The sequence below is a fragment of the Geotrypetes seraphini genome, chromosome 15 (assembly GCF_902459505.1).
Source record: "Geotrypetes seraphini chromosome 15, aGeoSer1.1, whole genome shotgun sequence".
NCBI classification, from domain to species: Eukaryota; Metazoa; Chordata; class Amphibia; order Gymnophiona; family Dermophiidae; genus Geotrypetes; species Geotrypetes seraphini.
In genome coordinates, this window is record NC_047098.1 from 67,574,039 (window position 1) to 67,597,875 (window position 23,837).

The 23,837-nt window shown below is 44.3% G+C and overlaps 2 protein-coding genes across 6 annotated transcripts in view; both read right to left on the bottom strand.

Moving 5' to 3' along the window:
• Window positions 1–23,837, bottom strand: part of LOC117349455 (claudin-4-like) — a 79,013-nt gene that overhangs the window by 10,243 nt on the left and 44,933 nt on the right. Inside the window, exon 1 of one of the 5 annotated variants that reach the window (XM_033922960.1) lies at window positions 3,441–3,481. The exons of the other annotated variants lie outside the window; for them this stretch is intronic. The gene's annotated coding sequence lies outside the window, so the exon portion shown is untranslated. Of the gene's footprint in view, window positions 1–3,440; window positions 3,482–23,837 lie in introns of those variants that run through there. 5 annotated transcript variants of the gene reach the window in all.
• On the bottom strand, window positions 6,367–8,326 carry CLDN4 (claudin 4). Its single transcript, XM_033922963.1, has one exon. The coding sequence runs from the start codon at window positions 8,274–8,276 to the stop codon at window positions 7,647–7,649; it is 630 nt and encodes a 209-aa protein (XP_033778854.1). The 5' UTR covers window positions 8,277–8,326; the 3' UTR covers window positions 6,367–7,646.

Consider the following 23,837-nt stretch of genomic DNA (forward strand, 5'->3'; position numbering starts at 1 on the left):
TGAGTCCGTATGTCAAGCTCAGTCTCTGGTAGTATTCAAATCTAGGCTAAAAGCCCACTTTTTCGAGATTGCTTTTAACTCCTAACTTCCACCCACTTATAAAACATAAAGCACCCATGTCTGTTTTATCATTCCCTGTCTGAGAAATTCCTTAACCCCCTACTTGTCCTGCTTGTCTGCTTAATTAGACTGTAAGCTCTACTGAGCAGGGATTGTCTCTTCAATGTTTAATGTACAGTGTTGCATACGTCTAATAGCATTATAGAAATGATAAGTACTAGTAGTTAGAGCTTTGGATGGATATGTGGAGGGGAGATACATTTTTATTGTAAAGTTTGGGTTGTTTTCATTTGTTGTTTACCATATAGGGCAGTTTTAAAATTAGGTGGTGAGAGAAGAGGAGAATAAATGAAATTACATGAAATTATCAAAATTCAGATTCCTGAATTCTGCAAATGGCTCTTAGGATTCAGGTGGGGGGAGGGTATACAGAGATGTACTGATATTGCTGGGTAGGGAAGGGCAGGTACAAAGCTCCAGGTATCCAGAAATTCCACTAGGAGTCTTTCAATCTCCTTTTCTTATAGTGATCTTCAAAAGAAAACCACTTTGGCAAAAAAAATCAATGAGAGCCAGACAAGACAGCTGGCACCCTAGCCAAGGGAGGAGAAGAGTCAATTAACATAGTGAGGAGGGGTTGACATTTTTATGTCTGATGGGCCCAATATTCAAAATGATTTGCTAGAAACTCCCCAACCCTGAGATGTCCTGTCTGTCTGCCTGTCCAAATTAGACTGTAAGCTCTTCTGACCAGGGACCGTCTATTGAATGTCAAATGTTCAGCGCTGCGTACGCCTTTCAGTACAATAGAAATGATAAATAGTACTAGTAGTGATGTAACTGGTCAGTAACATCGTAGATGACGGCAGATAAAGATTCATACGGTCCAGCCAGTATGTCCAATAAGTTAAATTCATAAAATACGATGTGGTACTTGATTTGTCCTTGCTGTTTTCAGGGCCCTGCTGCTGGAGCTGCCGTCAAAACTAGCTCCAATCCATCCTGATTTGTCTTGCCATATAAAGGCCACAGACCTTAGAAGTCTACCCAGCCTTGGCCTATCTGTTCAGCTACCATCAGAGCACAAACCATAGAAGTCTGTCCAGCACTGGCTTTGCTTCTCAATCTAATCACAGCTAAGCTTGTTTGGGTCCAGATCTTCCATATAGGATTCCTTTATGTTTATCCCACACATTTTGTAATTCAGTTACCGTTTCTGCACCATCACCTCCCGCATTAGGGCATTCTATGCATCTACCACCCTCAGTGTGAAAAAGTACTTCCTGACATTATTTCTGAGTCAGCCCACTGCAATTTAAATTCATGTCCTCTAGTTCTATTTACTCGTATATCAAAGCGAGTTTCCTCATAGGATGTAAGGGAAACTCGCTTGATTCGTTCCACCTCCTCCCCCCCTTCCCGTGGCCACCGGCGCTGCTCTACCTTACTCCCCCCCAAAAGGCCCACCGGCGCTGCTCCACCTTACCCCCACGATACAGCATCCTCCCCACTCGCATCGTCCACCCCTCCTGCCGTGATATGGCATCCCCCACTCACCCACCCAAACACATTCTCTTACCCCTATCTGGCACCGGCACCAGCACCAACGCACAGGACATGCCGGTGCTGGTGCCTGAAGATCTTCCCTCTTCCTTGTGCTGGGCCTTGAGAATTTGCGCATGGTCAAGGCCTTCTAGTTCTGCCCCCAGCCCCACCCCCACATAAATCTCATGTCTCCTTCCCCGAGCTCGGTGCCTTGTCTAAGGACCTCTGCATATGCACTGAAGTCAGTGTGATGATATCCTGTGCATGCGTGGGATGTCATCATATGTCAAAATATGTACCTCTCTGTCTCCCTCAGCTCCTCAAAGTCTGCTAACCTAGCCTCAAGAGAAGGGACTCGTTCTCTGAGAGCTAGGAGCTATTTACATTCAGTACACAAATGTAACCTCTCACTAACTGGGAAATAATCATGCATGTGATATTTAGTGCAAAAGACTGGCTGCTGGACTACCATTTGCTTATTACTATTAATGAGATGTTTGATTAAACCTTGTTAAGGTACTAGGAATATTAGACTTGCATAAAGAGCCTTAGGATTATGTTGTGTGCTTTATTTAGTATTTGAGTCATAGCAAGTAATGAAAAGTAATAAGAGAGTATAATAAACACCCCTCCTGATATCCTAATGTAGGGTTACCAGATTTTCTCTTTTTAAAAAGAGGGCATGTGGCCCCGCCCCATTTTGCCTCCAGCCCCACCCCAACACAAACCTCATGTCTCCTCTGGATGATGTCACTAGGGTTACCAGATTTCTTCTTTAAATAAAAGGACATGTGGTGCCACCCTATTCTGCCCCCGGCCCACTCCCACCGCGCTGGATCCGCTGCTCTAAATCTTTGGCCATCAGCAGCATGAGTGAAGCAAACAGGTTGTCTTCGGCGAGTAGCAGAGAGAAAGCTTCCGGGTCGCCAAAGGCAGCGTGTTTGCTTCACTCACTGTGCTGATGACCAAGTTACAGCAGCGTCGAGTGAGCAAGCACCGGATCCTGTGAGGGGGAGAGGAAGGACTCCAGATAAGTGCAAGGGGGGAGGGGAAAACTTCAGAGCTGCTATAGGGTTACTAGATATCTGGTTTCCCTGGACAAAGATTGTAAAATTAAAAAGCCACCCAGACTCCTGACACAGTCCCCAAAAAGAGGACATGTCTGGAGAAATCCAGACATCTGGTAACCCTAGATGTCATATGCATGTGATGTCATTGTGTCAATGTCCGCACATGTGCAGAGACCCTCCAGACGTGGTCCCCGAGCTTTGGGCTTTCCAAAACCCAGAAGAGGACATGTCCAGGACATCTGATAACCTTATCCTAATTAGAATAATTGAGTATAAGTGAAGAAATGCGCTAGGGGTGGGTGGGAAAGAAGACTGAGTTAGGCTCATGGAAACATAGAAATAGATGGCAGATGAGGGCCACGGCCCATCTAGTCTGCCCACCCCAAAGACCCTCCCCTACCTTTCTCTGTGAATAGATCCCATGTGTCTATCCCATTTGGCCTTAAAATCAGGCACGCTGCTGGCCTCAATCACCTGAAGTGGGAGACTATTCCAGCGATCAACCACCCTTTCAGTGAAAAAGAATTTCCTGGTGTCCCCGTGCAGTTTCCCGCCCCTGATTTTCCACGGATGCCTGTAGGCTGTGACAGTTAATTTTCTGTCTCTAGCAGAAAGTTCACATTTAAAACTATGGGGAAAAGGTTTTATACTATGGAAATTAGCTAATAAGTCAAGTGTGAAATGTAAACTGTTTTTATAAAAGAACCTACAATGCATCTTTTTTCCAAAATTATCCAAGCACAGAGCAAAATCATGTTCCCTTACCCAGAGAAATGTCCTCTTCTGTTCTCCTTTCCTCTGCTCTCTTGTTGATGGTTTTCTTCAGCGGCTTGTTATCTAAGACTTTGTAGCCTGATCTATTGGCTGTTTTGGTTTCATTGTTGTTTATATGTCAATAAAGTTTGTGAACTGAAGAAGCATAGTGTAAGGGCGATGAAGACACAATGGGCCCGATTAGCGAACCTTGAAATTCTAGGCTGGGGCCAGGTTCAGTGGTGTTTGACATAGCCGGCTAAGTCATAGGTGGGTCTATCTGGCCGCTAGACTTAGTCAATCAGCCAATGAATTTGGCGCTGACCAGAATATTCAGTGGGAGGGAGCTGGCTATTGTCTCGTCTGTGTTTGATGTATAGTGCTGCGTATGTCTAGTAGCACTAGAGAAATGATTAGTAGTAGTTGTAGTATCTCACTGAATATTCAGCAGTTAGTCGGGTTAATGCTATTTAGCTGACCGGGAGCACTAAATATTGGGGGGGGGGAATGAGGAGCCATAGTACATTTATATAAGCATTTCTAGCCTAAGTGGTTTACATTCAGGTACTCAAGTATTTTTCCCTATCTGTTCTGGGGCAATGGGGGATTAAGTGACTTGCCCAGCAGCGTGGGATTTGAACCAGCAACCCCAGGGTGCTGAGGCTGTAGCTCACACACTCCATCCACTCTGCCTATAAGTTATACCCATTAAAAAAGACATGATTCGATTTACTTGTCTCTTCTTTGATATTTCTGGGCCGTAGACTGTAAAGTCTGGTATTGTCCTAGATTCCAAATGCTGAAGTTGCCGTCCAAGCTCACTCCGGCCTATCCAACCATCCCGTTGTTTGCAGGATATCTACCGTAAAGTTTGGCCAGTAATATCCTCACGTTCCAAGTTAATGAAGTTCCCATTGATGCCCACTCCAGTCCATCACCATATATGGGACACAGACCGTGCAGGTCTGTCCAGTACAGGCCTTAGGTTTTTTTTCGTTTTCTAATTAGAGATCCTCTGTATTTATCCTACGCTTTTTTGAATTCCTTTACCGTTTTCCTCTCCACCATTTCATTCTAGGCACCTACCACCCTTTCCGTGAAGAAGAATTTCCTAACATTGCTCCTAAGTCTTCCTCCCTGTAACCTCCAATTATGCCCTCTCGTTTTACCATTTTTTCTTCTCTGGAATAGATTTGGTTCTAAGAGGCCCAGACTGTGGATTAACCCTTACTAGCACCACCTCCCAGACGACTTGCAAGTTCTTCTCTTTCACTGACTTAAGTGTGCGAAATACTGTCTGCGTGAGACGGAGCTAGTGAATAACCTGGCAGTTCGCACAGCTAAGATGCTTTAAGAGCACTCGTAGGACATGGAGTTTTCATTCCTTTATTGAATCCTTAGAGGATATTTTGGCAGCTGCATTTTAATATTGTGTCACACTTTATTGTCTCCACCTAACTTCTGAAAAATAAGTACACCCAGAATAAATTATACACACTGTGTCTGTCCAGTAAATCAGGTTCCTTCTACACGCACACCACCCAGTTTCTGTGACACAGCACTCTTTTGTTATATGGTATACCCCAAACCTGCCGAGGGGAACAAAAATGTGTTTGTTCTCCCTCCGACAGAAGCAAGATCCTGATTCCAGAATGGTTTCTGGTGGGGGTGGCAGGAGGAATGCAGCCTGGTTGCCTTCAGATAGATTAAACTCTGCAAGAACTGAGTTTAGTCTGAGCACCAGATGACGCAAGCCGCACTGGGGGAACAGGTTTAAGTTGTACCTGATTCTTTTTTCACCAAATGTACTCCAAGAAGGACCCCAGGCCTTCCCCTTCTGCTGAACTCCTAATATTCACATATGGGAAGGACACCACAGGAGCATCCCATACTTCTTAAACTTTGCATCCATCTTGAATGCACTCCTTGAAAGGCCTCACTTAACACAAGACTTCAGGAAGCAGGGGGAAACTTGGCTCTTCACCCAGGTGTTTAATGGAAGAAGTACAGTAGACTCTCTGTTGACCGGAACTCAAGCAGCCAGAAAAAAAAAAAAAAAATCTATGAAATACTGTAATACTTTAAATAAAAATGAAAATAAAATCAGTTTCTGGGGAAAATTTAAATGTAAACTTGGCATGCCACACCGGATTACGCCTAGGCTTTGCCTACCACATGTCTGGAACAGTTTACGGTAAGGCATAGTATGGGGTATAGTATTAGTTAGACCTGTTTTTAATAGTAACACTCAAGCAACCAGAAACTACATTTATCCGGCATCTATCAGTCCCCATGGGTTCCGGTTAACTGAGAGTCTAACGCCGACTGCACTAGCTGCGATTACATTCATGCACCTTTCTCCTTATTTTCTAACTCCTGTTACTCTGTTTTACTTATATGTTCCATCTTTGTTTATGCCCTTTGCTGTCCATTAAAATGTTTTATGGTGTACAGCAGTGTATAACAAACTGCGTGCCACGAGATACTGGCGAGGAGGGGAGGTGCCGGCTGCTGCTTATAGAACGTGTCTCTTGCGGCAAGAGACACGTCTTGTAGTCAGTCAGCCGGCGTCTGCACCTCTCCTCCTCACCTGATCCTTCTCCTTACCTCTCCTTATGCAGCACTCCCCCTCCCCCCACCCCTCGGCGGTAATAGGAGGGTCAGGGCCGCGGCTGGAGGACATCGCATCGAAGTCCACGCATTTCCAGGTGCCCTCCAGCCGCGGCCCCGAGATTAGTGTGCCGCAGCTTTAAAAAGTTTGCGACACACTGGTGTCCAGGGTTGACTTTGTAATGGAGCATTTTATGCCATACCTCGCATTTTTATTGGAATATTTTTGCTGCTGTAATTGTCTGTTGCCTGTGTTTGTTATTTTTACTGTACACTGTCTTGAGTGAATTCCTTCTAAAAGGCGATAAATAAATCAACTTACAGAGAATTGAAGTAACACAAATGAAAATGTCATTTATTATAGAAAACGGTACAGTACCATTTAACTTTAAAAATGAAACATACGGATTAAAAACTGAGTTATCTTATTCACAACATAAAAGCTTGGCCTGGCTGTGCTTGGTACAGAGGGTTTAACGAACTCCTGGGCCTCATGCCAACACTGAGTCTCGGCAGTGGTCGGGGTTGGGAAGAGAAGGTAGAGCCCACCCCATCGCCCTCCTACAGCACAATGACCTTCAGAGGGAATGCAGGTGCCTGGTGATACCATCCTCCCTCTCTCTGCATTATGGCATTGTAATAGGGGGAAGGGGAACCACCCTGCTCAAGGTGGAGGGAGGGAGGAGGGTGTTGCAGCCTCTCCCTTTCACCTAGTCCTAACTCAGCAGTTCCAGTTCTAATGGAGTTAACTGCACCAAACCAGTTTTCCAAACTTGCTGGGGCGAAGGGGAATAGTCTCTTATCTTCAACGACCCAAAACCCAGTGATGTAGAGCCAGAGTCCAGAGGAGGAGCACAGAATGCATCGATCACTTTACAACATGAGAGAGACAGCACAGATACATTTCACACCAGTCCTTTACTTCTGAATAATATAATCCCCCCCACACACACACACTCTCCCCACCCTCATCTAGCAGAAAGACCCAAATGTCAGAGATGCCACCCTTCTGCTGTCCTAAAAGGATCTGAAGCTGGGACATTGTTCAAATTTGCTGTGATCTAATAACTTTGACGTTTGGGGTTGGTCTCTGCCTGCTCCTGCACTTCTGCATTCTTCCTGCTGAGGGGCGCCCTCAGCCGTTGGAGGAGACCGAGACCCTGTCCCCCTCCCCACCTGTTGCTCTCACCGAAAAAGCAACTGTTTCCCTGCCAGACACCAGCCTCTGCCCTGGGCCCTATCAGCCAGTTTCTGAGAGCTGCATGCCCAACCCCTCCCTTACCACAAATACACATCATCCTTTTTCTGCCCACCCCCACCCCCCCCTCGCCCTTCATGGAAGATTTCTTCAGCCAGGAAGCAGCCACTGTCCCAAATCCTTGGCAGTCTTGTCTCCCTGAGTGGGTTTCTTACGAGCCTGAGTAGTCCACACTCGTCCAGATAAATGAGGTATCAAAGAGGAAAGAGCCATTAAATCCTTCCACATAGGATGGGTAGCAGGAAGAGATCCTTGTATGTAAAATAATGCAGTCACCATGTAGTTTCTTGTTTTGACTAGAATTGAAAGTTCCAGCGGGCACGTAAAGCTCTGGAATCAGATGTGGCTCTTTAGACGTAGTTGCTAGCAGGGACAGATCGAGCAGCTGTGTACTTGGCAGAGTAGGGTTTGGCATGTCTCGGAGGACAGTTGCAACAAAGCAAGGCCCCTCCGAGGATGAGGAGAGCTGCCGATGCCCAGCCAATGTAGAGTGAAGCTCCCAGCTCCCTCTTCTGTGGCTCTGTGACAATGGGGTTGTAGAAATCTCGAATGATGTTGTTTGCTGACCAGGAGACAGGGATGAGGGTGAGGAGGCCAGCAATGATGAAAACAATGCCAGAGACAATCATGATTTTGGATTTGGAAGACTCGTCGTCCACACAGTTGGTACACTTGCCACCGATGATGGACAGCATGAGACCGAGGACACCCACCACGATGGCGATGACGATGAGGGCCCGGGCGGCCTGCAGGTCCTGAGGCAGCGCCAGCATTGAGTCGTACACCTTGCACTGCATCTGGCCGGTGCTCTGTACCACGCAGTTCATCCACAGGCCCTCCCAGATGATCTGGGCCACCACAATGTTATTGCCGATGAACGCGGTTACCCGCCACATAGGCAGTGCGCAGGTGACAATCGAGCCGATCCATCCGATTATAGACATGAGGATGCCAAAGACCTGGAGCCCCATCGAAGCCATTTCTCTCTCAGGAGTCAGAAGAGAGCTGATTGCTGTGAAATCTCTGGAAGCAGCAGCCAAAGTGATGCATAAAAGGATAACTGGGACAAATATATGCTCCTGACATGGGCGGAGTTGTGGTCCTTTCCACCCTGAGCAGAGTGAAACTCACCTGAAGGAGGAGAACCAGTTTGTCTGGATTTTTGTTACTAAGGTGCTTTCTACACAACAAGGCGTCTTTTCAGCTAACATCAGGCTTAGACTAAAAAGCCCAATATTCCATCAGCCCGCCTCTTGGCACATAATTCCCACATGGTGGCCACATAGTCTTGCCTAGGTGTGAGCAGCAAATTCTCACTACTAACTGATAGGAACAAAGATCCTTCCTGTGACTCTTCAGTGTAGCTGTTAAAATCTAAGATATCTGTATTTCCCCTCAATTTGTCTCAATATTTCCAAATAGTGAATCACATTTGTTTGTTAACAGCCAACAGCGCTAATAGCTGTCCTAAGAGAATATCAAATCGTAACAACATAGGAAAAGCCAGGCTGAGTCAGACCAAACTCCATCAAGTCCAGCATCCTGTCTCCAACAGTGTCACACGTACCTAACAGACCCCAAAAAGCAAACACATTTCTCACAGCGCATTTCCAGGGATGCCCGATGGCTCTTCCAAGTCTAGTTAGCTAATAAGTTTTTATGGACTTTTCTTCAGAAACCTTTCCAAACCTCTTTGAAATCCTGCCATATTAAAGGGTCAAGGAGCTGATATCAAGTTTTATTATTAAAGTTTTCAAGTTTCAAGTTTTCTTAAAATTTGATAGAATCGCCTATTCAAAGATTTCTAGGCAAAAGGCAAAACTAAAATTGTACAGGGCTTAAAATACATAGACATAATTTCAAACTCACCAGACATACTGGAACATGAAGGGTAGGCGGGAAGGAACTACAATCGTTGAGGAAAAGAAAAACATTCAGGGAGGGTTCTTTCTTTTTGAATAACGACGTTAACCAGTGGTTTCTATTTATTATATGCAGGTGCGTTCTCCATCCCTAGTGGGCTCATAATTTCTTTTTGCACTTGCGCCAATGGAGGATTAAGTGACGTTCCCCAGGCTCTAACCATTAGGCTCTTCCTCCACTCTGCCTTGAGCATAGGGTTACCAGATATCTGGATTTAACCGGACGTGTCCTCTTTAGAGGACTGTCCAGGCGCAATTTGTCTGGGTTGTCAAAACCATTCAGCTCGGGGCTACGTCTGGAGGGCACCTGCGCATGCATACACAGATGCGCCACGATGATGTCACATGCATATGCACTTCCATGTGACATCATCACATTGCATCCACGCATGCACAGATGCTCTCCAGACGCAGCCCCAAAGAAACGAGGTTTATGTGGGGCCGGGGGATGGAATAGGACTGGGCCACACGTCTTCTATTTTGGGAGAAAAAATATGGTAAGTTTCCAAGTTTATTTAAAATTTGATATATCACTTAATAAATATCTAAGCGGTGCAGGGATATCACATATTTAGGGGGTCCTTTTACTAAGGCACGCTAGCTCTTTTAGCGCACGTGTCTATGGACACGTTAGTGTTTAGCGTGCACTAAACAGCTAGTGTGCCTTAAAGGACCCCTAAATCACAAACAGGGAGAGGAGGGGAATTGCGATTATTGATAGGATAGATGTACAAATAATGTAAAACCAATAGGAAAGAGGTGTGCTCTTCATCTGAAATTGTCGAATAGCGTTCTGGATATTACAAATTGTAGGCATCTTTGAACAGAAAGGTTTTTAAATTGGATTTGAATTTGTCAAAGGAGGATTATTCCTGGAGGATTGATGGTAATGAGTTCCATAGAATGGGTGCTGTCAGTGCCAAGACTGTTTTGCGTGCAGAGTCATAAAATAAGGAGCGTAGGGAGGGAACAGTTAAGAGATGTTGATTACTTGATCTAAGTGTTCTTGAAGAGCAATAAGGAATAATCAGTCTAGCCATGAATCCTGGGTTTATTTTGAATGTGAGATGCAAAATTTTATAGGTAATCCTGTGGGGAAAGTGGTAACCAATGAGATTTTATCAGAAGAGGAGTTATGTGATCAAATTTATTTGCTTTATATATTAGTTTAACGGCTGCATTTTTAATAATCTGAAGTCGTCTTAGTTCTTTCTGACATATTCCTTGGTATAGTGAATTGCAATAATTAAGTTGAGAGATTACTACTGTGTTTCCCCAAAAATAAGCCCTAGTTGAAGCACTGGATTCGCCGGCAGCAGCATTTTCCCCCACCGACCCTTTCATCTCTCCCTCCCATCCGGACCCTGCCGACCACGAAACTGACGTACCTTTTCCAAATGGCAGCGTCGGCAGCAATCTAAATAGGCTGCTTCGCGGCCTTCTCCGGCTGGGGCGTTCCATGTGCCACATTGCTGATGACATCATCATGGGAGGGAGGGATAGAAAGATGCTGTGCAGAGGTTCTGCTGCACTTGGGGATGGGGGGATGGAGGGATAGAAAGATGCTGCAGAGGGAAGGCACAAGGGGATGGGTGAGAGGGGAGGAAAGATGCTGCATATGTGGGGGAGACAAAGGAAAAAGGAAGAATTGGGGTGGAGGAGAGGAAGGGAGAGATGATCATTGTACATGAAAAAAAATAAGACCTATCCCGAAAATAAGACCTAGTGCCTTTTTTGGGCCCAAAATTAATATAAGACAGTGTCTTATTTTGGGGGAAACATGGTAGAGAATGTAGTAGACCCTATTTGAGCAAATACAATCAATTTACACTTACTGTAAGATAAAAACCAGAATACAAACCAGTCTCCCTTCTCTCTGTGAAGATAATTCTTGGTCTGGAAAAGGGCCTTGAGAGGGAGTAATACCTAAAGCACAGGTGTCAAACTCAAGGCCCGTGGTCCGATGCTCCCAGTGTTACCTTGTGGCCAGCTCCCTCCTCCTCACAGCCATAGTGTACACAGAGCCGTGTGTAGCGGCTCCTCGTGCTTCCCATATCTCATCTAGAAGCATTCCCTAATGTTGCAACATCAGAGAAAAGGCTTCCGGTTCAGGTGCAGGACGTACGGCTGAGAGGAGAAGGGAGTCAGCCACAAGATAACACCAGGGGCATCGGACCGCATAAAACAGCCAGGTTGGAGCTGGCCAGAAGGTTAGACACATAAGAACATAAGAATTGCCACAGCAGTGACCACACCCTGGCTGAGACTGAGTTCAAACAAGTGTGGGATGAACACAGATGATCTCTAATCAGAAAATAATTGGTATACATTGAAGGAACTAAGGCCAGTGCTGGGCAGGCTTGCACGGTCTGTGTCCCGTATATGGACATTCAATTGAGGATGGGCTGGGGAGGGTTTCGATGGCTGGGATGGTTAAGATGGGCTGGAGTGAGCTTTGATGGAGATTCCAGTAGATGGAACCTAAGCAAAGTACTGGACAGGGCTCTGAGTTTCTGGCCCAGAAATATCTAAGAAAAAGGACCATTTAAACTAAATAATGAATTTATGGAGCATGTATGGTTGGGCAGACTGGATGGACCACTCGGGTCTTTATCTGCTGTCATTTACTAACGTTACTATGTATTTTAGATCACAATCTGAGAGCTGAGCATCAGGACTGGACAGACCTCTCAGCATAACTGGGAAAGAAGGACTTTTTTCCCACAAAATGTTGCCTTGGCCAAAACATGGGTGGCTTTGAAATTACGTAAGCAGAGTTGCAGTGGGTTGTTTTTGTGGGTTTTTTTGTATTATTTTTTGATGGCATAGTAACTTCAGGGAGGATCTATGTTAAGTAATAAGGCAATTAAAAACAGAAATGGTTTCTGTTGCAGTAATCGCTGGAACATTTGAAGGAGCCCTAAGTCTTAAGGAAAAAAAAAAGGCTTTCAGCCTTATTTGCATTATGGCAATAAAACAGAAAAAGGAAGGCAGATAAAGACCATATGAAAATAATTTAATCATAATAATAATAATTTATTTTTATATACCGCCATACCCATGAGTTCTAGGCGGTTCACAACAATTAAGCATAGTACAAACAATGTAAATCGTTTGAGATTCGACAGATTAAGTGCATACAATATAAAAAGAAATACATACAGTATAGGAAGGATTCAACAATGTTAAAATAAAGTAAAAAGTTAAAAGAATAAGATACATTAAAAACCCAGCCTGTTAAATAACTGAGTTTTTATCTGTTTTCTGAAATCGAGATAAGAAGAAGCCTTCTACAATCCTTTCTTGTTCCTTAGATATTCTATGGGTCTCATAATCGAAAGAGAAAAACGTCCAAAAACTGGCCTAAGTTGGCACTTGGCCGAACATTGTCCAAATACGTCCAAGTGCCGATAATAAAAATGGGTTTTGGACGTATTTCTAAACGACCTAGGCCCTCATAGTGCTGCTGAACGACCAAAGCTAAACAGGGCGTTTCAGGAGGAGTGTCGAGGGCGGGAGTCGCGCGGGACGTGGGCCGGCTTAGATTTAGTCGTACAGCATGTATAACCGAAAGTTATACAGGCCAGGATCAACAGAACTTGGACGTTGTGACTTAGACCATGTAAAACATGGTCTAAGTCATAAAAACCCACCTAATGTCACCAGATAAGCACTGCAAACACATAAAACAGACCCCCACACACTACCCTAGTGATCAACGACCCCCTACCCCCATAAAAATATTAATCACACCTTTAAAATCCAGCCTCCAGACCATCATCACCTGGCAGCCTGGCATAGGAAAACCTAGTCGTCCAGCACAGAGGCGGCTTAAACCATCTTGAGGGTGGGTTAGGGACTCATGGAGAGGAGAATCCATGCCCATAAGCCCCTGTAATCACTGCATTGATACTTAAACATGTGCACTGCCCTATACACTCCCAAAATCCTTTTTTTACTGGCATATAAGTGGCTCCTGCAGCCATAAGGGCTATTAGGGTGGTAGATAAGTGGGTCCAGGGGATTCTGGAGGTGGTTTGGGGGGTTCACCATGACCTATAAGGGAGCTTTAGTGAGGAGAAGACATGGCACCCTTTTTGTGAAGTTCACAACATGCCCGGTAAGGTACCCCACTATTTAGGTGCCATGTCTGGGTGTTCAGTCCATCACTTTGAAGACCCCTCCCATATCCAACAGGGCTTGTTCTAGGCGTTTTTGACTTGGATGAAAATGTGGTATAAAGATGGACACTTTAGCAACATGTATGATCAGACCGGCAAGACGTATAGTTAGATGATTTTCGAAAGAAAAAAAATTTTGGACGTATTTTTCAAAAATATGTCCTAGGCTGTTTTTTACTTTGGACGACTTGCAACTTAGACGAAAACGGACTTAGACGTCCCTTTCGATTATGCCCCTCCACGTGTATGTCCCAAACTTTCTTTAATTCAGATATAGTCTTCATCTCCCCCGCCTCTACTGAGAGGCTGTTCCACAAATTCACCAGCCTTTCTGTGAAGAGGTTTTTCTCCAGGTTACTCCTGTAACCAGAGAGGTGGATTGTATACCTTCCATATGTTTCTTCTCACAAAACAAATCTCAGAAGATAATCAGACTTATACATATTAATGGAGCAGGCAATGATGTTTTCTCTTAAACCTCCTAGTAAGGTTAAAAAGGATCCTGAATTCAGTGTCTCATCATTTCTACATCTCACTTTTTTACCCTGAGATTGTCACAATTCTTCTATTTTCTGATCCTTTTCTTTATTGGCTTCTTCATTTTCTGCACTTCTAAATCGTTCTCTATTAGGTCTCCTTCTTCTGCTGGCCCCTTGCACAGCAGTTTCTCTTGCAGTCTCTTCTTTTCTCATACTGAGCTCTTTCACTTTCCGGGACCTCTCTCTCTCTCTCTCTCTCTCTATGGCTAGGGTTACCAAATGTTCAGATTTACCCAGACATGCTCTTTTTAGAGGACTGTCCAGTTGTCTGGATGGATTTTGGAAAACATGGCAAATTGTCCGGGTTTTGGAAGGCCCCTGCTCTGCCAGAGGTCGGGGCTGCACCTCGTTCATCCCACGTCTTGCCGGTCTGATCATAGAGAGAGAGAGAGAGAGAGAGGTCCCGGAAAGTGAAAGAGCTCAGTATGAGAAAAGAAGAGACTGCAAGAGAAACTGCTGTGCAAGGGGCCAGCAGAAGAAGGAGACCTAATAGAGAACGATTTAGAAGTGGAGAGTCTCTGAGCATGCACACATGCATGTGACATCATTGTGTCGCATTAGCGTATGCTCGGAGGCACTCCAAACTTGACCCCGAGCTCAGGGGCATGGTTGGGGTGCAGTGGGATGGGGTGGATCCACATCAGTGGTGTAGTAAGAGGGGCAGGTGGGTGGACTGTCCTGGGCACCGTCTTGGTAGGGGACACTGGCACCTCTCCGCCTCCTCTACGCCATACTTGTGCCCTCCCTTCCTTCTGCCCGTACCTCTTTAAATCTTCAACTGCTGGCGTCCATTGGTACAATTTTTAAAATTCTGGCAGGAAAGGGCTGGAATCTTTGAAAGGGACAAATGCCTTCTTTCTTTCTCTCAAAGTTTCCAGCCCTTTCCTGCCAGAATTTAAAATTGTGACCAATGTTCTTTCCCTCCACAATTCATATTTGCGACCAACAAACTTTCCTGTCAAAATTCAAATTCAGGACCAACAGACTTTCCCGCTTCAATCGCCTCAAGCCCCAGCTAATCAGGTTGGAGGACCCACTATACAGTATATAAAGACAAACTGCAGAGAATATCTCAGAGCGCACCCTGGAGAAAGCCACAGCATGATGGCTGAAACGTCGATTCTACCTATCCAGATGCAGTGAGACCCAGACAACTGCAACAATCGTGCATCTTTATTCCTTTGCAATAATCCTTTAAAGAAAAGAAGGACACTTTTAAAAAACCCTCGGAACCACGTAAAAAAAAAAAAAGTATCAAAGATCAATCGTGAATCTCTCTCCAAGTTTACATAAGTGTACCTTTGCTTGAGTTAATTTATGGTTGAAATAATTTTATTGCGAGATCAAGCAAAAATACAAAGTAGAGAATGACAGGGGGACAAATTTTTCCCTGTCCCCGCGGGAACTCATTTTCCCGTCCCGTTCCTGCAAGTTCTTTTCCTGTCCCTGCTCCATTCCTGCAAACTCCATCTTCATCTGCACAAGCCTCAAACACTTTAAAACCATAAGTGTTCGAGGCTTGTGCGGTTAAAGCAGAGCTTACAGGAATGGGACAGGGACAACGACAAAACTCACAGGGATGGGTAAATTGAGTTCCTGCTGGGACGGGGACAAATTTGTCCCCATGTCATTCTCTAATACAAATTATTCAAGAGCAGGATACTGTAAAACACATCAGAACAAATTCAACAGTAAGAGTAGACAGGTCTCAAAATATTCTATTAACTAGTTAAACCCTCAATCCCTCCCACCCCATTCAGCTTTCACTGCCCCCCTTTAAATAAAATCACAAATAGAGCCAGTAACATAGAACAGTAATCTACAGATGAATAAAACCTGTGCATGCTAGAGGAACTGTACAGGAACAACTAAACATGTGGTATTAAATCCAAAACTAGAGAAATAACATAAACCCGGAACGGGAGAGTTGAGAAATACAAAAACTAAAATCCAATAGAAATACTGGTGGCCCAACCCTTATGGCCAATTCAAAACTGCACTTTGGGCTCTAGGAAAGAGAGAACAAATACTGTATAGACCTCCCAAACCTGGAGAAAGAGTGTCTTGTGCTTTGGAGTAAGTTTGGCATATTAAGAAGTTCCAATAACATAGTAACATAGTAGATGATGGCAGATAAAGACCCGAATGGTCCATCCAGTCTGCCCAACCTGATTCCATTTAAATTTTTTCTTCTTAGCTATTTCTGGGCAAGAATCCAAAGCTCTACCCAGTACTGTGCTTGGGTTCCAACTGCCAAAATCTCAGTCAAAACCTACTCCAGCCCATCTACACCCCGCAGCCATTGAAGCCCTCTCCAGCCCATCCTCCCCCAAACGGCCATATACAGACACAGATCGTGCAAGTCTGCCCAGTACTGGCCTTAGTTCAATTTTTAATATTATTTTCTGATCCTCTGTGTTCATCCCACGCTTCTTTGAACTCAGTCACAGTTTTCCTCTCCACCACCTCCCTCGGGAGCGCATTCCACAAATCAACCACCCTTTTCGTAAAGAAGAATTTCCTAACATTACTCTTGAATCTACCACCCCTCAACCTCAAATTATGTCCTATGGTTTTACCATTTTCCTTTCTCTGGAAAAGATTTTGTTCTACGTTAATACCCTTTAAGTATTTGAACGTCTGAATCATATCTCCCCTGTCCCTCCTTTCCTCTAGGGTATACATATTCAGGGCTTCCAGTCTCTCCTCATACGTCTTCTGGCGCAAGCCTCCTATCATTTTCGTCGCCCTCCTCTGGACCGCTTCAAGTCTTCTTATGTCCTTCGCCAGATACAGTCTCCAAAGCATAGAGACAATTTCTTCACACCTAATATGAGGGGGCTGCGTCACTCAACCATACTGACAAAATAACCAATTAAGAGGCGATGGTCCTTATTGGTTTAAAGGAGGCCCCAATACTGTAGCAACCATTCCAAGTAGCGGACCACAGTGGTCCAAAAATGCTTAAATATGGAGCAGACCCAAAAGCCATGGAGAAAAGTATTAATACCATGAGAGTCTGGGGATGCAATATAACCCCCGTCCCATCCCTGTGGGGACAGGGGAGCACTCCAATTTGTAGACTTGATCCTGGGTGAAATACGCCCTGCCCAAGTTTATTGAAATCATTTTATTATAAATGATTGTCTAATTGCAAGATGGTTATTTCTAACTGAGACCTGAAATTGCTTCTACAGTTCAGATAAATTTCAGTGAGGGAGGCTTGCCTGAATAGATTGATGAGATATTTATTCTGGCTTTTACCCAGGGATTCTCAGAAAGAAACCTAGAAACCCAAGGCCATCTACAGCATAAGCTCGACGAGACAAGACTTAACCCTTTAGCCATAATAACAGGTAGGAAACAGCTGAAAGCATTTTTCTTTTTGTACAGTTCAGTAGAGATGAATTGATTCTGGACAGATGTGAATTTGTTTTTGAGCTTTGCGGATATTAATCTATGACACTCCCTACCTCTGGCTGGCATCAATGACCTGCCTTCCCGCCTCACCCGCAGGCTTTGGCTCTAGGTTCTACAACAATAAAAGTGCTGGTATGTCACTTGCTGTCACCACTCAGTGCCAGATGCGTTTAACAACTGGCACGAAACTAGTTTGAATTGGGTTCGATCGAAGTATTTCAGCACAAAACGGCAAATTGCAGTCTTTTACGTGGTTTGTAGCAGCCTCCAATAGTCATATGTAAAATACATTATAATGAGCTCAACAGTATTAAATAGGGTTGCCAGATTTTACATTTGTAAAATCCGGACCCCCCCCTGGACCCGCCCCCAGGTCTGCCCATTCCCACCCTAGCCCCACCCTCCTCTGCCTGCTCTTGTTGGGCAGGAGAAAATACGTGCGTGCAAAATTGGCATCGTGAGAGACTCAAGGGTGAAGGGGAGGTATATGTAGAACAGGGACAAAGTCAAAACTTGATTGGAGGAGCTAGAATTTCCTCATAGTCTCCCAATGTCACCACCACTACGACTGCTACCATCCCCCGTGATTTTGAAGCCTTTGCTCAAGCTCTAGCAGCTGAAGACATTCTCTGCTAGAGCCTAGGGCTGTGCTGCCTGAGGAGCAAGGATGCAAGCAGGCTGCTGAAGTTTCTGACACCAGCATGTTCATGCACGCTCACTTCAATTGCATGAACTGAGCATGCATCACTACTACTACTAGGAATTATTTCTATAGCACTACCAGACGTACGCAGCGCTGTACAGAGTCACAAAGAAGACAGTCCCTGCTTGGAAGAGGAGAGATACCTATGTCATGTAAATGCGAATGAGATGAGTCTATTTCATTTGAAAGGGAACTCTGCAATGAGAGGACATAGGATGAAGTTAAGAGTAATCTAAGGAAATACTTTTTTATAGAAAGGGTAGTAGACGCATGGAACAGTCTCCCGGAAGAGGTGGTAGAGACAGAGACTGTGTTTGAATTCAAGAGGTCCTGGGATAGGCAAGTGGGATCTCTCAGAGAGAGAAAGAGATAATGGTTACTGCGGATGGGCCATTTGGCCTTTATCTGCCATCATGTTTCTATGTTTCTAGGATGTCATGGACACAGTTCAGGGGAATGGTTAATCTGCTGGCTGGGTTGGTGGGCAGTGGGGAGAAGGGTTATGGATTGAAGGCTATATCAAAAAGGTGGGTTTTCCATCTGCTTTTAAACAAGGTAAGGGAAAAGGCTTGGCAGACAAACTCAGGTAATTTATTCCAGAAACAAAGTCTGGAATTGGCAGTAGAGGAGAAGGGTACAGCTAAGAGTGGCTTATCCGGGGAAGTTCTCTGGGAGGAGTATAAGGAGAGAGAAGAGAGGAGAGATATTGAGGGTCAGCAGAATGAATAGGTCATCGATAGCAGCTAGAACACCCCACCATCTTGAGTGTTGAATCCCTTTGGCTAGCAGGGATTGAGCATCCCCAATATGCATCCAGTGCCACAATGTTGATGAGTTTATTTCAAATTTGCTATACCGCCTTATCAATAGTTTCAAGTGGTTATACAATAAAATCAGGGGGAGGACAAATAATAACAAAGACATCATCAATTAAGACAGTGGACAAATAAGACAAAAGGAAAAAAGGGAGAACTACAATATAAATAAAGGAAAGAAAGAGGTCTAGGCAAATAGAAAAGGTAAGGGTAACACATAGCAGTCCAACTTAAGTGGGCTGAAAGTAAGGCCCCACAATGCATGCTTTGTACACTTATACAAACCAAAGGTCCATCGAGCCCAGCATCCTGTTTCCAATAGTGGCCAACCCAGGTCCCAAGTACTGCACCTAACTAGATCCCAAGATTTTATGCTGCTTATCCTAGGATTAAGAAATGCATTTTGCAAAATCCATCTTAATAATGCTTTATGGACTTTTGTTTTAGGAAACTATCCAAACTCTTTTTAAACCCTGCTAAGCTAACTGGTTCTCTAATTAGTCATCTAGTTTTAGGCAGAAGGACGCATTTCAATGGCAGTATTCGAGTCGGTTGCAGTTGTTAAGTGGATGCTTCTGTGCACACAAGTAGAATTTTGTCATTTGGGACTAGATTTAGTAATTGGCAAATAAATTTGGGTGCTGAAACATGCACACTGAGTGTTGTTCTATAAATGGCCCTCCAAAACTATATGAATTGATGAAGAGCAATAACTGCACTGGATACTTTTTATATATTTTTAAAAACTTCTATAAATAGAGTATTAGAATGTCACAATTAATCCTTTGGATACAACCATTATATTAAATTGAGCCAAATAGGACCGATGATAGTCTGCATGTTGATTATACTCTAATAACCGCAGACACTTGAGATCCTCTGTCTCTGTACTAGGAACATTATTCTTAATACTTTTGCTTTTTAGCAACAGCTTGTTAGGTATAGGTGTCTTAGTGTGTAACCCTCGTAGTATTGAAGTTATTAACTCCAAGTTGGGCACCATGTACGGAACAGCATAGAGCGACTTTAGGCGCGAGGATATACAACCGCTGAAACCTACTGTTAATCCTGGTGTGGAAGCTGGGTGCTGATCCCCCAAATTCTATAGTGCTGCGCACATCTTTCATGAACGCTCCTGAACTGCCCTTGCCCCTCCCATGGCCACGCCATTTTCCAGCTGCGCACTAAAAGATCTCCATCTGCAAGATGCGCACACAGATCCTTATTGGAGTCAATTACCTGCGATAATTGGTTACTAACAACCATTTATTGCTAGTTATTCCATTACATTATATTCGTGATTTCTATTCCGCCATTACCTTGCGGTTCAAGGCGGATTACATAAAAATTGTCGTAATATTACTAAGTACCTAGGCGGATTACCTTAGAATAGGAAATAGAGAGGGTTAGTTTGAGCGCTTTAGGTTTGCTAAGGAGTAGATAGTATTGTAGCTGAAGCTTGGGAACGGATCTGAATGTGTTATATAGGTTTTATGTATTTTTTGAAGAGTAGGGTTTTTGTTTCTCTTTTGAAGGTTTTGTAGTCTGTGGTCGAAGACAGCAGACTGGGGAGTTGTCTGTCCAGTTTTGCCACTCTGGTGGCCAGTAGGTTGTCATACAGTGTTCTTCGTTTGACATTTTTGGTTGGCGGGTGTGTGAATAGTGTGTGGGTTCTCCTGTATCTGATTGAAGTGGATTGAATTAGTCGGTTGTTCCAGTAGGTTGGGCTGGCTTGTTACTCAATTAAATTGCACACATTATTTTGGGTACGATACATAGAACCTGGGGATTGGTATATAAGTGGTGTGGCTATAGGGCTGCTGTAAGTGATCATGCCTTTAACGTATATCAATTTTCAACCTATTTTTCTTTCTAGAACAGGTTTCATTTATATTTATTAAATCTTTTAAATAATACACCCCACAGAGACATACTCCATAAATTGAGTCCATAACAAAAGATTACATGTTAACCAGTGAGCAAAATGCATCCAAAGGGACAGTAGCATAGTCAGGGGGAGCGGGAGAAAAACTGCCCCTGGTGCTGTCTTGGTAGGGGCACTGGCACCTCTCCTTCTCCCTGACCTTCCCCACCAGTGCAAGCAGCATATGCAACCTGCTGTTCATGCCAGCCTCAGCTGTCCCTCTTATGTCACTTCCTGGTCGTGGGTCCGGGAGGTGACATCAGAGGGAGAGCCAAGGCCAGTGCAAGTTTCAAGTTTTTATTAAAATTTGATACAGTTGCTTATCCAACTTATAAACGAGATACAGATAAAATATGAGGGGGAAACAAAATTAATAAAAATAAAAACGCCAATAACAACACAATTAAAAAGAGCATTAAACAACTAAAGCAAACAGGAGACAAAAGGAAGGTGGGGAAGAAATACAATTCATACAGGATAGAAAATGAAAGGACGGGGAACGCTGTAATTTTGCTTCTTTTGAAGGATTGACTGAAGAAAGTTTAGAGGAGAATTTTAAATGTTTTTCTCTCTTATTTGAGCTGGGAGAGCAACTACTGAGAATATGTCATCGTTTAGTGCTGATTATACACAGAGAGGGAACGGAAAGTAGACTACGGTCGGATGATCTAAGGATGCAGGATGGCTCATAAGGAATCAGGGGTGATTTAGTTTGCATTGTTTTGAAGGTTATTAATGAGATTTGAAAGTTTAATTGGCAACCAATGAGCATTATGTAGCAGGGGGGGTCACGTGATCAAAGTTTTTAGCTTTTGTTAGAAGTTTGATGACCGCGTTTTGAATTATTTGAGGGCGTCTTATTTCCTTCTGAGTAATTGCTGTAAATAAGCTATTACAGTAATCTAATTTTGCAATGATTAGTGGGTGGATCAGAATGTTCAATGCTTTGGGCTCTAGGAATTTGGAGATAGAACGGATCATTCTAAGCTTGAAGAAGCAAAATTTGACTACAATGCTAATGTGTTCGTGGAATGCAGGCAGCAGGTTGGAGATGTCGCTCGTGCCAGCGAACTTAAAGAGGTACGGGGGAGGGGAAGACACATGTGATGGAGGTCAGAGAAGAGGGCAGGGGACACTGCCGCCCTGGACACCTCCAACCCTCACTAGCCACTGCAACGGAACTCCAACCTGCCTAAATTGTTGAACCTCGCACCTTTTAACAGCAGCTACTTGTTCATACTTATGCAGAGACAACTGGCTTTCCACCCAGACAAGAAGCGCTGTAGTGCTAAACCCATAAGCGCCTCAAACGGCCCCGGCCTTGCTTTTTTGCGACAAATGAGGCAAAGTCACTGACCTTGAAATGACATTTTTATAAGCTCAACCTGAAAGTTGAAAGGACATCTTGAACCCTTTTCCAAACTAAACCCCAGGTTTAAAATAGGCACCCATGCAATTCCCTCACAAGGGCACACATAATTTTGCGCAAGAGAAATTCTGCACCGCTGGAGATGCTTGTAGGAGCCTCTTTTCTATGGGAACCTGTTGCCTTTGCAAAACACAAAAACTTTCAAACTGCTTCACCTCAATATTTCTATAGTCAATTCTTCATTCTTGTTCGCTTAAGCAGTGGTCATCATTCATAAAGTTCTTATAGTACTTGCATATCGAAGATTTCTGGTAAGACCTCAGTGGCTACATTTAAACCTGTCAACAACTTATGTTTTGAAATGTTATAGGCTGCCTCCTCAGATCTAGTGTTTCCTCTTTAGCCAACAATCAGTTTTATTGTCAAAGCATTAAACTTAGATCAGTATTCATATTAATCGAACGCTCAGAGGCTCCGACATGAATCGACATTTCACTAATCGCTGTGTCAAGGAGCTTCCCCCTGACTCGTGAAACTGTCACCGCCAAGCTCTCAAGTCATTAAAACAAGCATAAACTATCACCATCCCCACCCGCCGACTTTCAGCACTATTTAACCGGTCAGAAATGTTCGCTGACTGGTTAAATGATATTTTAGTGGCTAAAAGTGAAGATTCAGCAGGAGACTTATTCAGTTAGACGCTAATATTCAGTACCAGATCGGATAAGGTTGGTGATTAAATAGCTTAGAGGAGACTTAGAGGAGACATGATAGAAACCTTCAAGATCCTGAAGGGTATAGAAAAGGTAGACAGGGACAGATTTTTCAGATTACGGGGAACCACAAGTACAAGGGGGCACTCGGAAAAATTAAAAGGAGACAGGTTTAAAACAAATGCCAGAAAGTTCTTTTTCACCCAGAGGGTGGTGGACACATGGAACGCGCTTCCGGAGGCTGTGATAGGCCGGAGCACGTTACAAGGCTTCAAAGAAGGTTTGGATAGGTTCCTAGAGGATAAAGGAATTGAGGGGTACAGATAAGAGTAGCGGTAGGTTATAGGGATAGTCTGGGACCATTGCTCAGGCAATGGGCCTGATGGGCCGCCGCGGGAGCGGACCGCTGGGCGAGATGGACCTCTGGTCTGCCTCAGCAGAGGCAACTTCTTATGTTCTTATGTTCTTACCAAAAAAAGCCCCGGCAATTCAATGGCTCCATAGGCCACTATTGAGATGGCTTGAGGAAATCTAGGATAAGCAGCTTAAAATCGGATTTTCTCCTTGGGATCTTGCCAGGTACTTGTGACCTGACTTGGCTACTGTCCTGTTTTGAACGGAACCAACCTGTTTTTAGGTAGCTGAAATGTCTCATTTTCAGGGGCCCACTGATGTCTTCTGGCAGCGGCAGAGCGGCGTGCATGCCTGGTCCCACGAGAACTGATGGCAGCCATTCAGTGAGCTGCACAGGACCAGGCAGGCGCACTAGAAGCTCACGCCTGCCTTGTGCATCGCTCTGCCGCTGCCGGAAGACATCAGGACAGGAGGCAGCCACCGGGATTTTTAAAAAAAGGTACCGGGGAGGGGGGGGTCACATTTAAGGCTACTACCGGTTGCCGAAAATGGCTCAGCATTGAATATCTGGGTTTCAGCCAGTCTCTAAGTTTGCTTTTAA

Bases quoted from the DNA above. Each gene is read 5' to 3' on its own strand.
- CLDN4 (XM_033922963.1), bottom strand. From the start codon at position 8,276: ATGGCTTCGATGGGGCTCCAGGTCTTTGGCATCCTCATGTCTATAATC.